The sequence below is a fragment of the Bombus fervidus genome, chromosome 1, assembly GCF_041682495.2.
Source record: "Bombus fervidus isolate BK054 chromosome 1, iyBomFerv1, whole genome shotgun sequence".
NCBI classification, from domain to species: Eukaryota; Metazoa; Arthropoda; class Insecta; order Hymenoptera; family Apidae; genus Bombus; species Bombus fervidus.
In genome coordinates, this window is record NC_091517.1 from 25,691,193 (window position 1) to 25,703,295 (window position 12,103).

Here is a 12,103-nt window from a genome sequence, read left to right on the forward strand (position 1 = left end):
TAATTTGTAAATGTTTTCTTACTAAACAGCTACACGTGGCGCGATTTAAAATTCTAATTTTGCGTGCAACCGGTTGCGCGTGTGTCTTACCACTTATCGCTTATCACGCCACACCTCCACACTCCTGTCCCTTCGTCTTGCGCATTGTATTCGCAAACCTAATCGCGTAGAGTTAATATTTTCGGGCAGCTTTTCACGCCAAACTTTTTACGTCCAATTTCCCCAATTTTTATTAATTCTTTTTTCAATGATTACATCGCACCAACGGCCGAATAAAAAATACACGTAGTTTCGGTGAAACAGCAGATATGAAAACAAATCGTAATTAAAAGCGCAAACTTTTAAATCGTACATTTCGTTTTTATGGCCAAATAAAACCCCCTCGTTCCGTTCAATTACGACGTTTCCATCGTTACACGGGTCGCACGATAATTTCGTATCGAAATGGTTATTAATTTACGGTAATTAACTCACGACCCGTTGTACCAGCTGACTATATAATTTTACATTAGCCTCGTTGCCGACGAGACGTATTCATAGAAATGTATACGTACGTATACAACGAATAACGATCGTTTTTCTTGTTACTTGTGTGCAACAATACCGGCGATGATGTAATCGATATCTATTCGATAGTATCGGTCTACCGTTCGCGTTCGATTACATCCGAATCGGAATTTGGGTTTAATTTTTATAACGTTTTTCGACGTTTCGTCGAAATTAAAACACGTATAATATATACTTCTACGTTTCCTATCAATCCGTGAAATTCGTAGACGTAAAAAAAAAAAGTTTCAGGCAGCTGGCGTTCGAACTCTGTCATTTAGTTCGACCAAGATTTTGTGATCTTGTTCGGTCTAAATTCGAACAGCGACATTCTATTAAGTAGCGATCGATATCGATTCGGGTAACCACCGGAATTGCAAATTCTGAAAGCGCTTACGGTAATTGCGATGGCGATCCTAGAACGAGACACCGATTCCACAACGTATATCGTTCTATTTATAATTCCCGAGTTGTTGCCGCGCGCCGCTCCGCGGCGATTCACATCCATTCGACGCAAACAGCTACGTACACGTAGAATCCCACCTCTGAGACTTTACGCTCTGCTATAAGTATTATGTGCAAAGTTTTATCGTCTCCGTGTTTCCGATTGATCGCTTTATCGCGTAAATAAATTTTCCAAAACTCTTTCAAGATGGTAGAAAAGATAAAGCGATGTTTTAGGAGAAAAGAGACACGAAGAATAGGGAGAAAAATAGGGAGAAGCGAAAATTTATCAACGTCGATAGGTATGTCAGGAAGGTGAGCGACAGAACGAAACACGTTCGTGATGCGTGCAAACACTGTCATCGATAGAGAAACGGATATCGACATGCCTTGATAACGAACGCGTCCATGTGAAAACGGCGACGCAGGCTGCGCGGGCTTGCAAGTACACGTGGCTCGCGGTTTCTTTCGAATTGGCTGGAATTTATATTCGCAAACAGCATAACTGGCACGTCCGAAGGTAGACCATAGATACGATACCGCGCGACGAAACATACGACTTCGCCCGCGGCAAACCTGTACATATTCATGGATGGGAACATAGCTAGAGGGAAAAAGTGGGTAGCCGGTCGTATTGCGTTACAGGGAAATTGCGCTCCGTTGCGCCGCGTCGTCCGGCCGGAAAGGTGAAAAAACCTACCAACTACCGGTGTTTCTGGTGCCGCGAATTCTGTTTGTAATTATTCAGCATAGTGACGACGATTATTAATGCTGGCCGGCAACTTACTCCGATTGCGCCTACCATTTCGTAGTCCAAATGCAAATTAACGATCGTTTCATTTCCGCGAGACTGTTCCGCGGATTATGATCAAGGAATTGTACAGCGTGTCCTTTGGTATTCATAGAAAAAGTAGTCGATGATGTTAAGTCTGGCAACCGGTAGTTCTGCACTCGCTGTAGATGTGGACGTAGACGTGGTCACGGTCCGGAGACCGAAATCGAGGCTGGTCCGAGTCGCAACGTAGAAGCGTCGAGCCCGTATTACGTTTCACGATAAAATTCCATCGAATCTTTTTCGTTCTGTCTTCCTATATTAAGATGGAAGGACTCGTCTTTTAACGAAACAAGCAAATACGATCGATTATGGTTTCCGTCTACCGAGCCGTATCTTTCGAGCGGAAAGTCCTTCGTAGAACGAAGAGTCCATAAAATCCTATTGTACGGGACAATCTGATATCCAAGCTATTTTGTTTCTCAATGGGTTTCAACAGACGGAGTTCCATCGTACTTTCTGTCGCGATTGTCGTCGCTATGAAATGAAAACGCGAATAGCATCGGTTTAGAAGGATAACGTTGTCCCTACGAAATCGTTGTTACGCTCACGTTTCAGCGTTTATAAACGAATAAACGCGTTACCTTCAAACTTTTCCTCGGATACGATGGTAGAACCACCGCTTGACGCTAGACTCGATGTTGTTGGCAATCTTGGCTTATGTACAGGCAGTCTCGTTTACATGGAGATGTATCGAACGTTTGCGAAGCGTCTATACACGATCGAGGAGCGTCCGGGCCTCGTTGTTGGTCCGACTGTAATAACGGTTTGCGACACGCCGCGTTAAAGGGAAACCCTCTTAACGCAAACATCTTAAGCTTCGAATTGAATTAAATTGGTCGACGAAACGAGTCCGCCCACGATCGTCGATATCGAGCTCCTAGATGAAATACGAAAGGTATTTGAAATTATTGGAAAACAAGTTCTCCAGCGATGACAAAGTTTCGTCGTTAAAAAAGTAGTTGAAAGGGAAGACGGCGCCGCCGCCGCCGCCGCCGCCGCCGCCGCGTTCTCGATTAATTTCATCGATAAATAAATTCGCTGTATCTGCTCGTGGATAGCTCTCGTAAATACTCATTAAGACGGTAAATCGACAGGTTAATTGGTTGAAATAGAACTTTACTCTTCGGGTTCTGAATAGTTCCTTTAATTCGTTCTCGACAAAATCGCCTTGAAAATTTATTGCTTTCGCTGTTGGCGAATTTCACCATTTTCACTTCGTTGCCTGCGAACTTTCGAAGCGATAAGATAACGCATCGAATACCTCCGCAAAAACGCAAGAGGTTCTTTGAGCGTTGTAACGTGAACGTTACGAGTGGAACTTTCAAAGCGCGGAACCGGTTCCTCGGAGGAAACGGCTCGAGTCCGAGCGACGATCTCTCGAGACGAATCGCTCCGAGTTTAGGAAACGCAGACGTAAACACGACTGGAATCGATCGACTTCCGGGGTCGGAGGCTAGAATACAACGATGAAATAGTAAAAGGAAGCCTGGTGCGGTATGCCGGTGGGACAAGAGCCGGTTAGGTAAATCGGCTGCGGCACGATCGGTTGCTTTCTTTTCCCACTGGTCAGTCATCGAGCATGGCTCTACGCGACTGGTACGCGGATCGTGAGCTGCTCCTAACGGGAGTCACCAGTGACGTAGGACGTGCGTTGCTCGAAAAGATTCTCCGTTCATTCCCCGATGTAAAGGTTTACGCGATCGTCCGGTCCCGGCACGGCCTCAACAAAGACGACAGGATAAAGAACATCTTTCTGTCGCCACGGTAGGAACGTCTGCTTTCTTTCCTATCTTCTCTCTCGAGCCGAGGTTGAGGGACGGTGTTTAAAGAACCGACATCTAGATACGATCGTGATTCGAATCGAAGAGTCGTGATGGTGCGCCGAGTGCGTTTGTTAAACGATTCGCCAACGACGAGTATCGCATTTTAATTCGGTTGAAAATTAACTCGAGTTAATAACGCGCGCAAATTTATAAGAATTTCTGTATTTTACAAAAGCTTGGGTATCGTAGGTACATATTACGGAATTGCGTTGAAATTTCCTACTGTAAATAATTACGGAACAAAAGCTCGCACGTTTGGTTAATTCGTGCAAACGGTCGGCCTATGCTCGGCGTTGATCGAAGCACAAGTATTTTACCGTGGTGCTTTAATCATTCCGCTTTCCTCGTTATTTTGCTTTCCAAGAACAATGGTTCAGCCTTCGTTCGAAAAACAGATATTATCAAGATCGTTATTCGCGCGATAAAGCCGTAAATAATATACAGCTCGAAACGGTGCATATACAAAAAGAAATGGGCGTTAACGCGAATAAAGCTTACAACAACAATGTGCGCGAACGCAATGAACCCAGAACGTAATAATATCTCCAATTATTTACTCCCGCGATATCTGCTTTTTTGGTCGTTTATTACCTTAGTTTCATTAGCTATTCGTTCTCACAAAGCTAGTTTGCCTTTTAATAAAGCACATAAATGACAACAAGGATTAAATGTTGAAGCATTTATTCGTCATTTTTTCTCATTCTTTCGATCTTTCCTTACGCGCAGTATCAATCGCACGTTGCATGTTGTACACCGTATATGCGTTAAACATTGCATCTCGCTTTAATCAGGCATTCGTCAGATACTTCCATTCTACTCAAAGCTTCGTTAGACGGAACGACGGCTGTAAATTAGCTTCCCCGCCTGCTCGCTACAACCGTATCAGCTCGTTTAACTATTTCAAGTACTTATAACGTTACAACGTTGTAAGGCAGAGGGGACAGAGGTCAAAATATAGAACAAAATGTTTGTCAAAATAAATCGTGACTCGTGGACATCGCACGATAACTGTATATCTTCGTTCGTGCACAGTACCCGGACAGAAATCGATAGTTTCTTCCAAATTATTTCACAGGTAATTAACTCAACCAAGGAATAAAAGAGAAACGAGTAACTTGTTTATCTTCTATCCAGATTTCGTAATAAGTCCTCGCAGCTTTAAATGGATCTACCGCTTTTCACGAGTTACCACTGGCGAGTGCGCGTTACGATAATTAAACGTAACCTCCGAGCGGCCGATACGATAAACGTCGCTCTGATGTATTTAAAATTGGTATAATATCTCTTGCGAGAAGAATGGATGCTTTCGTTGCAATAATAGACGGAGCAAAATTCAACCGAGATGAAATAAGATATAAGTTTCGTCAAAAGCAACTATTAAAGAATATCGTTATACTCCGAAGTCTTGTGAAAAGAATCTACGAGCACGCTGACGTAGCATCAACGGTGGGTATTGTGAGTCGTACGATAAAAATAAAAGGAAACTTGGAAACCGCGCGATCCAACGTGAATCCATCTACCACAAAAGGATTATGTTCGTGGTTAGCTGTCTTCCAGTAACAAGAAAATATCGATGATAAATCGCTGACATAATAGCAGACGGATTATAGTGTAACGAACAATAATAGGAGTCTTCGTAGTCGACGGGGTGGAGAAGGACTGTCTGCGACGTCCTTAACTACCGCTGTTGCAAACACCGACAACACGCTATTGGTTGCGTACGTTGCGCGGTATACACTTCGAAAGAATGATGATACATCGACAAGAAAACGGATGAAAAAGCTTTGTCGGAAGAAAGCGATAGAGACGTCGTGATTCCGCGTTTAATTCGTTCGAAGGATTTTTAATCGTCGCGAACGCCGTGCTTAATTACAAAATTATCTCTCGTTTCGCGATATTCGTTATCCTCGGCTTTGCAACGATGCGTAATCCGGTAACTACCCTTTAACAGGTTCGTGTTAATAAAAGTATCGACTAAGAAATAAGTAGATGCTTTCACTTTATTCTTTCACCATGCGGTAGTACCGTTAGAGTTCCAGACGATTCGCCGATATACGAGCCAGATACGAAGAGAAGGTGGCCCATAATTCTCGACGTCTTTGAATTAAATTGGCTAGTTAAGTCTGGCCGTGATCCAATTGAACAAACAACGAGTTCCTTGTTCGATTCGTTTGCTACAGATTCGAGAGACTGAGACAGGAGGCCCCAAACGCGATTTCTCGGGTGAAGGCGTTAGAGGGTAATTTATTGTACGATGGACTGGGCACGACGAGGGCGGACAAGGAACTGTTACGAAACGTGAGCGTGGTGTTGCACGCGGCTGGTCCGTACGACGAGGTATTTCGACTCTGCCAGAAACTGCCACGTCTTCGAGCAGCGGCAGCGATCACGAGCATTTTCCATCGCGAGGGTCGAATCGCCGAATCGTTGGAGAGAGACGAGGAGACGGCGATCGACGGGCCCGTGGCTCTGGTGCGAGTTCCGCTGGTCGGACCGGCACTGCGAGAGCCTATGCCTGGCTTCGTCGATCTTCTCAAAGGACCGACGGCTCTGATGGTAGGAGCCGGCTTCGCTCTCGGTAACTCGGAGTTTCAAGCGGAAATCGTTCCGATCGACTTGACGGTCAACACCCTGATCGCCGTTGCTTGGGAACGAGCCACCGCGTAAGTACCCTTTTCCTGCTCCTCTTCCTTTTCCTCCGTCTCCTCGTTCTCGCTAATTTCTCCGCTACTTTTACGCTAAGACGACACGAATCGGATTAAACGGTACGGTCGTTTTACGATTAAAAGCGACTGATACAACGATTTTTTTTACTTACGAGGAAAAAGAATCGAAATCCACTCGTAAGAGGCACAGATATCTCGAAGTTTGCTTCGAAAGAAGACGACTTCGCGTCGTGTGGAACCATCGACTGATCGTTAAGGAAGCTTTACCGGCAGTAAATTTGCGTTTAATTACACGCGAGTGACCACCGGGTAACGAAGGCGATGTGCTTCGCGAGCTAATAAGGATCGCTGGTTAACAAGAACCAATTGTTCCGGAAAACTGCTGCCTTTTCGAGTTAATTTGACGCGATAATTACCGGTCGAAAGGTAATTTCTCACTTCGTTATAGTTATCTATTAGAGAAATAGAGAAAGTTAATCGGCGCGGGAAAACGCGCAATTAGTTCTTACGTAAATCGCGTGTCGAATAATAAAACGGGGATTGAATAACAGCAACTAGTTTAAAAGACCGAAATTCAAATTGACGCAGTAGCTCGATAGAAAACAAAGCGGTAAACGGTATCCAACAAGTCGAAATAATAACGGAACAAAGAGTCGAAGAACCGAGACTACGTTTAAGGCGCGCGTGTAAACAGCGAGTCTGTGTATTCGATTCACAGACCGTTGCCTTTTTCGCTGTTCTCGAACAGCTCTAAAACGTAGCGATTAAAATTAACGCCAAACGAACGCGGTTTCGTTTTACTGGAGCGTTCAAATCTCTTTTGAGAGAGAAGGCAGCAATTTACGCGGTCAACGTTTATTGCATCCAGCAATACCGGGTGGAGAGTCGCATTAAAATACCTTCGGTTACCGTTCCATCAGGAATCACGCACAGAAGCAAAGGATTTTTCCAAATTACTTAGTTGTCTGTCTGTCACGATTTTTCAAATACTCCTACAGCGATACCCGCTCCTTCGTTACTGTACGTTATAGGTTAATATCGTGCGTTTGTCGATTTCGATTTTAACCGCAAATCGTTTGCAGAGACTTCTCCTTTTCTCAGAAAAAGATAAAATACAAATTGCGCGTCGTTTTCTTTAAGATTTTAAGACTCAAAGTTTAAGCGGCCAATTTTTATGTATTTATATTCTCATGATACTATACGATCGAACGATACGTAATAACTCGACGTTTCCTGCCGACCTGTATCTCCACGCTTTCCCTTCGTTCGGTCTCAGCTGCGAAACGAAGCGCGAGTAAGTGGCGAGATCGTATCGTAACAGGTACGGCCAATGCCCGTGAAAATTCCCTTAATTCTCGTGCATTTAAAACGACGGTAAAAATCAATGTTAAATCGCTAAAGCCGGAGATAGCTGCAAAAGTTGAATTTCTGAAGAGCGATCGTAATATAAGATAGGTTTAGCCACGAGTTGCGGTTATAAAATATACGATGGGTTGTGACGCTGATTTAAAATAAGTGGATAGAGAATGGGAAAGGGCAAATAACAAAGGTAAATAAGGTTCTGAAAAACGCGAGGATCAGGGAGGATTCCTATAAAAATACAAGTAAAAGAGCTCGGTGGTCAGAGTTATAAAGGTTGGAGTATCTACTTACATACTAAAACCGAAAATCCGACGGATTTACGAGGGTACAGATGAAGTTATTTCCTTTAATCTTGCCACGAAAGATAGTTCAAGCTTCGTAAATTCCAACGATACGTCAAACGGTTTCGCGAAATTCTCGAAACTGATCGAATAAAGATCGCGTTACTCTTTACGATATATGCTTTCTCCTTCTATGAAAGTACTATACCGCTGTCGCTTCCGTTTATTCTCACGCGTTAAAATTTTACCAAACAATCCAAATTTCTAATTCTCCCCAAGGTACGTTGAATTACAAACGAAATTATAATTGTCCTTTGAATTGTTGCAGAAAAAATGTAGAAACCGCGGTGGTGTGTAACGCGGTCTCTATAGGATGCACATGGAGCGATCTGATTAAAAAAGGTCGACGGGGTAATCAAAAGTTTGCGTATCCGACTTTCGGTATCCGAGGAATGACATCTATGGTAGCCCTGTATCGGACTCTGGTGCTGCTTTTCGAATGGTTGCCATCTATGCTCTGTGACACGATTCTCGGACTGCTAGGAGCAAAGAAAAGGTAAAACGAATTGGAAATTTACGATATTTTGAATTTTGATTCGAGTCGCACAGTCGAATGCACTACTTTGGGGTTTTCGTTATCGCTATAGCGATATACAACGATTCTCGTGATTTAGACGCTCGTCAGGAATTTAATCGTAATTTCGCAATTTCTACCGAACTTTGATAGGGACGCGTTCTGTGTTAGCCTATTCAAAAGCGACAACGAGACAAGGATTAACGAACAGACGAGTTAAGTTATCGGACACGAGACGAAGCTGCTTGGACGAAGTTTCCGGAAAGAAGGTTCGAAGAAGATTTTCAGGAAAGTTTGCTGACGGTAGGGAGCGGCGCGATGGCGCAGAGGTTGCATTCGGCTATAAGAGCCGATGCTAGGAAATGGTCCACAGGCATACTTGGCAAACGCGCTGCAATCGTAAAAGTAAAAGTTATTCGAAACTACGATTTAGGTGAATACCCAAAATAAACAGGTTTTCCACGACGGTATCCGAATCGACGAGACAGAGAAAGCAAGAGGGAGGAAGCGAAAAGGCCAGTTCGGGAAAGAAGGCAAAAAGTGTAACAGTCGAAAGGAAACTCGTTTTCCCCGCGGGAAACTTGCGGACTCGTTCTCCGATTGCTTTTAAAAATCGCGAGTTTGCCCCGGCAACGAGCAAACTTCCCGAAAATCTTGATAGCTTTCATTGAAATGCGTTTCTTTGCCGGTCCGCGTGATTCCAACTTTTCTTTCTTTCTGTTCTTTGTCCAATATCGGAGAAACTACGAAGTATATACGATTAATCGCGTCAAATGCGTATCATTCGTATTTCTTTTAATCGTCGATAAGATTCGAGCTGGGTCCACTGTACACGAAGCGTCGCTTCATAGACGCGCGTTAGACACGTTGATGCTATACGGATACGCTTCCATGCAGCGATCGTTGTAAACTAATGTCCACCTGTCTACGACACAGCAGCGAATAGCTTTCGTCGTGTCGACTGGCGTTAACATTGTCAACAGCGAGGCGTACGTTGCAGCATCTAGTATTTTTGGCTGAAAAACTACGATAATAACAATGATAACAACAACAACAGGAGCAACAAAAATAATAATAATAATCGAGTTGCACGTAACAATATCGTTATTATTGTTACGTATTTACAAAATCCTAGTATATCACGGATAAAGTAGAGTAAATTAGTGCAGCGCAGCGTAATGGACCAGGTTGAACGAGATACGTCAATATTATCATTTACGTAGTCTAGCATGTCGTTGAAACTGTTCGTCAAACTGTTAATTGCAGTTCACGTCTTGTTTCTTTGAAACGCGCTTCAGAGGTCATAGAAACGCTTCGATAAACGACCGAATGTGAATTACTTATCGAATAGCATATCGATTAATCGTAACGACCAGCTTCGCCTTGTTTTCGATGTCTTCTGGCTGTGACTGAAAGGACTGTGCCATATACTCCTAAAGATACGGAGAGTGAAAAACATGGTATCGCTTCAGTCACTCTTTGCAGATATCCAAATCCGCGTTAAGAAACTTTCGTTAACTCCATCTCTTTCATTTATTACCGGTTATAGCGATCAATCTGTTCTCGACAAATAATTCGCGATATCGGTCGAACGTTTGTACGCCAAACGCGTCTAGTTTTGAGAAAATATTTCGCAAATTCGATTTCGCGTCCCATCGGAAAATGTCCCGAGGCTACGTCGCAGGAGCTTACGCGTCTTTATTACTTGGAAAAGTCAAACATCGTCGTCGAGGAACTTTTACAATTACGTAGGTTGGACGGTCGAAAGGGGAAATCGAGTGCACCTCATCGATCTGCGTACGATCGCACGGTTAGGAACGTGTTGCACGCAGTGTCGTGAGCCCGACGTCTCTGCAGCCGTTTATCAGTCAGCGGAAATTACGGTACCCTACTGCGTCTAATTGCGTTAATCGATTAAACAGCGGAACAATACTTTCCACTAATTATAACCTGCGTGTGTACGTGAAAGCAAAGACAAATTAGCGAGACACCGATTTCCCGTCGTCTTCGAGTAGAAAGCGAGAAGAGGAGAATAGAAAATATCGAGCAAAGTTTAAGGAGGACGTGAGAGATTCGCTAATGAAATCGCGATGAGTCGATGTCGAGGGAACTTAGTCTCGACAAATTCGAACTCGCAGAACCGTTGTAACTGGAGAAGCGTAGTTCCGCTTTGGTTGTAACGTCTCGTTCTTGCTCCACTCGTCGGCTTCGAGAGCCATGGTTGATATCTCGAAATGCAACGAGCGAGATAAGCTCTGTTTGAAAGTTGAATCGGAGCAAGTGAACGATTATACGTATGTATGTGTATGTATTTACGAGCGTGCAACATGTAAGAGGAAAGTAAAACGAGAGTGGAGAGAAAAACGGCGATGCGACAGAAAGGGAATCTGCTCGCGAGAGAAACAGATGCGAATCGTTCAAGTTGGAAATAACAGAAGTTGAAGGCAAGGGAGGTGGTATTAGGGTTCGAACAAAAGGCTGGTGAGACGAGGAGGAAAGAGATCAGTGGAAGTAAAACCTTTGCTTCTCCGCAGGTTTCTCGAGGAACACCGGAGAGTTCGTAATGCACTTCGATCCCTTGAGTCAATTTCATCGAGGCCGTGGTCAGTAGAGAGGAATCGCGTGTACTTGCTTCAGCAACGTCTCACCCCAGAAGACCAAGATGCATTTCCGGTTTCCACGGAAATCGACGTCGAGAGTTACGTTCTGTGCGCTGCGGCTGCTGCCAAGAAGTATTGCGTGGACGAGGGCAATATCAGCCTCGTAAAAATCTTCCGACTACTTTTCTTCTTTCTTATCGCGGTATCCCTCTTCTGCGCGTTCTTCCTCAACGGATATCACGTGCTTGCAAAGCACGATGAACTCTGAGCCAGTTTTAACTTCACACGAGGCGGCACGTGTAATTGTACAATTAAGACGTCAAATTTACCTACGCATTTAAAGCCTGTGTTCGAACGTTAGAGTAACGTATGCACTTTTGAATAGCAATAGCGCGAAAGCTATCTTACGATACTTCGTCTTTCCAATTAATACGTTTAACTGTAAAATACCTTGCGAAAAAAAGCTTGAAATACATGAAATTAAGAGGAAGAGCGTATTATGGTTTTGCATTTATAGCTGTATATTACGCGAAACTTTGTCCAGGAAGATACATACGAAGATCCGAACGGTCATAGTTGTACATAACGATAAGGAAAATGGCCACAATATATGCGATTTGAACCTCAAATTCAAAATCAACTATCCTGACGTATTTATTTCTACGTACATATTTACGTTGGATTAAAAGCCCATTTTTGCGCCACACGGAGGTTGCTAAAAAACGAAGTAATTTTTCCTCCGAGTAGATTCCGCTTTGGTAAAAGGAAGACGCTGCTTACAAGAAGAAATCCGTTCGCTCCTTCTTTTTTCTCTTTAGAGCGTACATCTTACTGCGAATGTAGTCGTATAATAAGGCTAGAATCCAGCGAGTTAATTTGAATGCCGCTCCTGCCGAAGACGATCATGGTATTGCTCAAACTACCGGCCGAATAATCCAAGGAAAAGTTTGCGCAGCGAGAGAAATTCGATCC

General features: G+C 43.7%; 1 protein-coding gene across 2 annotated transcripts in view; it reads left to right on the forward strand.

Moving 5' to 3' along the window:
* LOC139991163 (putative fatty acyl-CoA reductase CG5065) overlaps positions 1 to 11,771 on the forward strand; it is a 43,746-nt gene extending 31,975 nt beyond the window's left edge. The window contains exons 1-4 of one of the 2 annotated variants that reach the window (XM_072011087.1): positions 3,375 to 3,589; positions 5,829 to 6,311; positions 8,286 to 8,513; positions 11,066 to 11,771. In XM_072011087.1, coding sequence (XP_071867188.1) covers positions 3,405 to 3,589; positions 5,829 to 6,311; positions 8,286 to 8,513; positions 11,066 to 11,399 — 1,230 coding nt within the window. In that variant the 5' untranslated portion in view covers positions 3,375 to 3,404 and the 3' untranslated portion in view covers positions 11,400 to 11,771. Of the gene's footprint in view, positions 1 to 3,374; positions 3,590 to 5,828; positions 6,312 to 8,285; positions 8,514 to 11,065 lie in introns of those variants that run through there. The other variant, XM_072011089.1, reaches the window with a different exon arrangement.
* Positions 11,772 to 12,103: the final 332 nt, after the last annotated feature.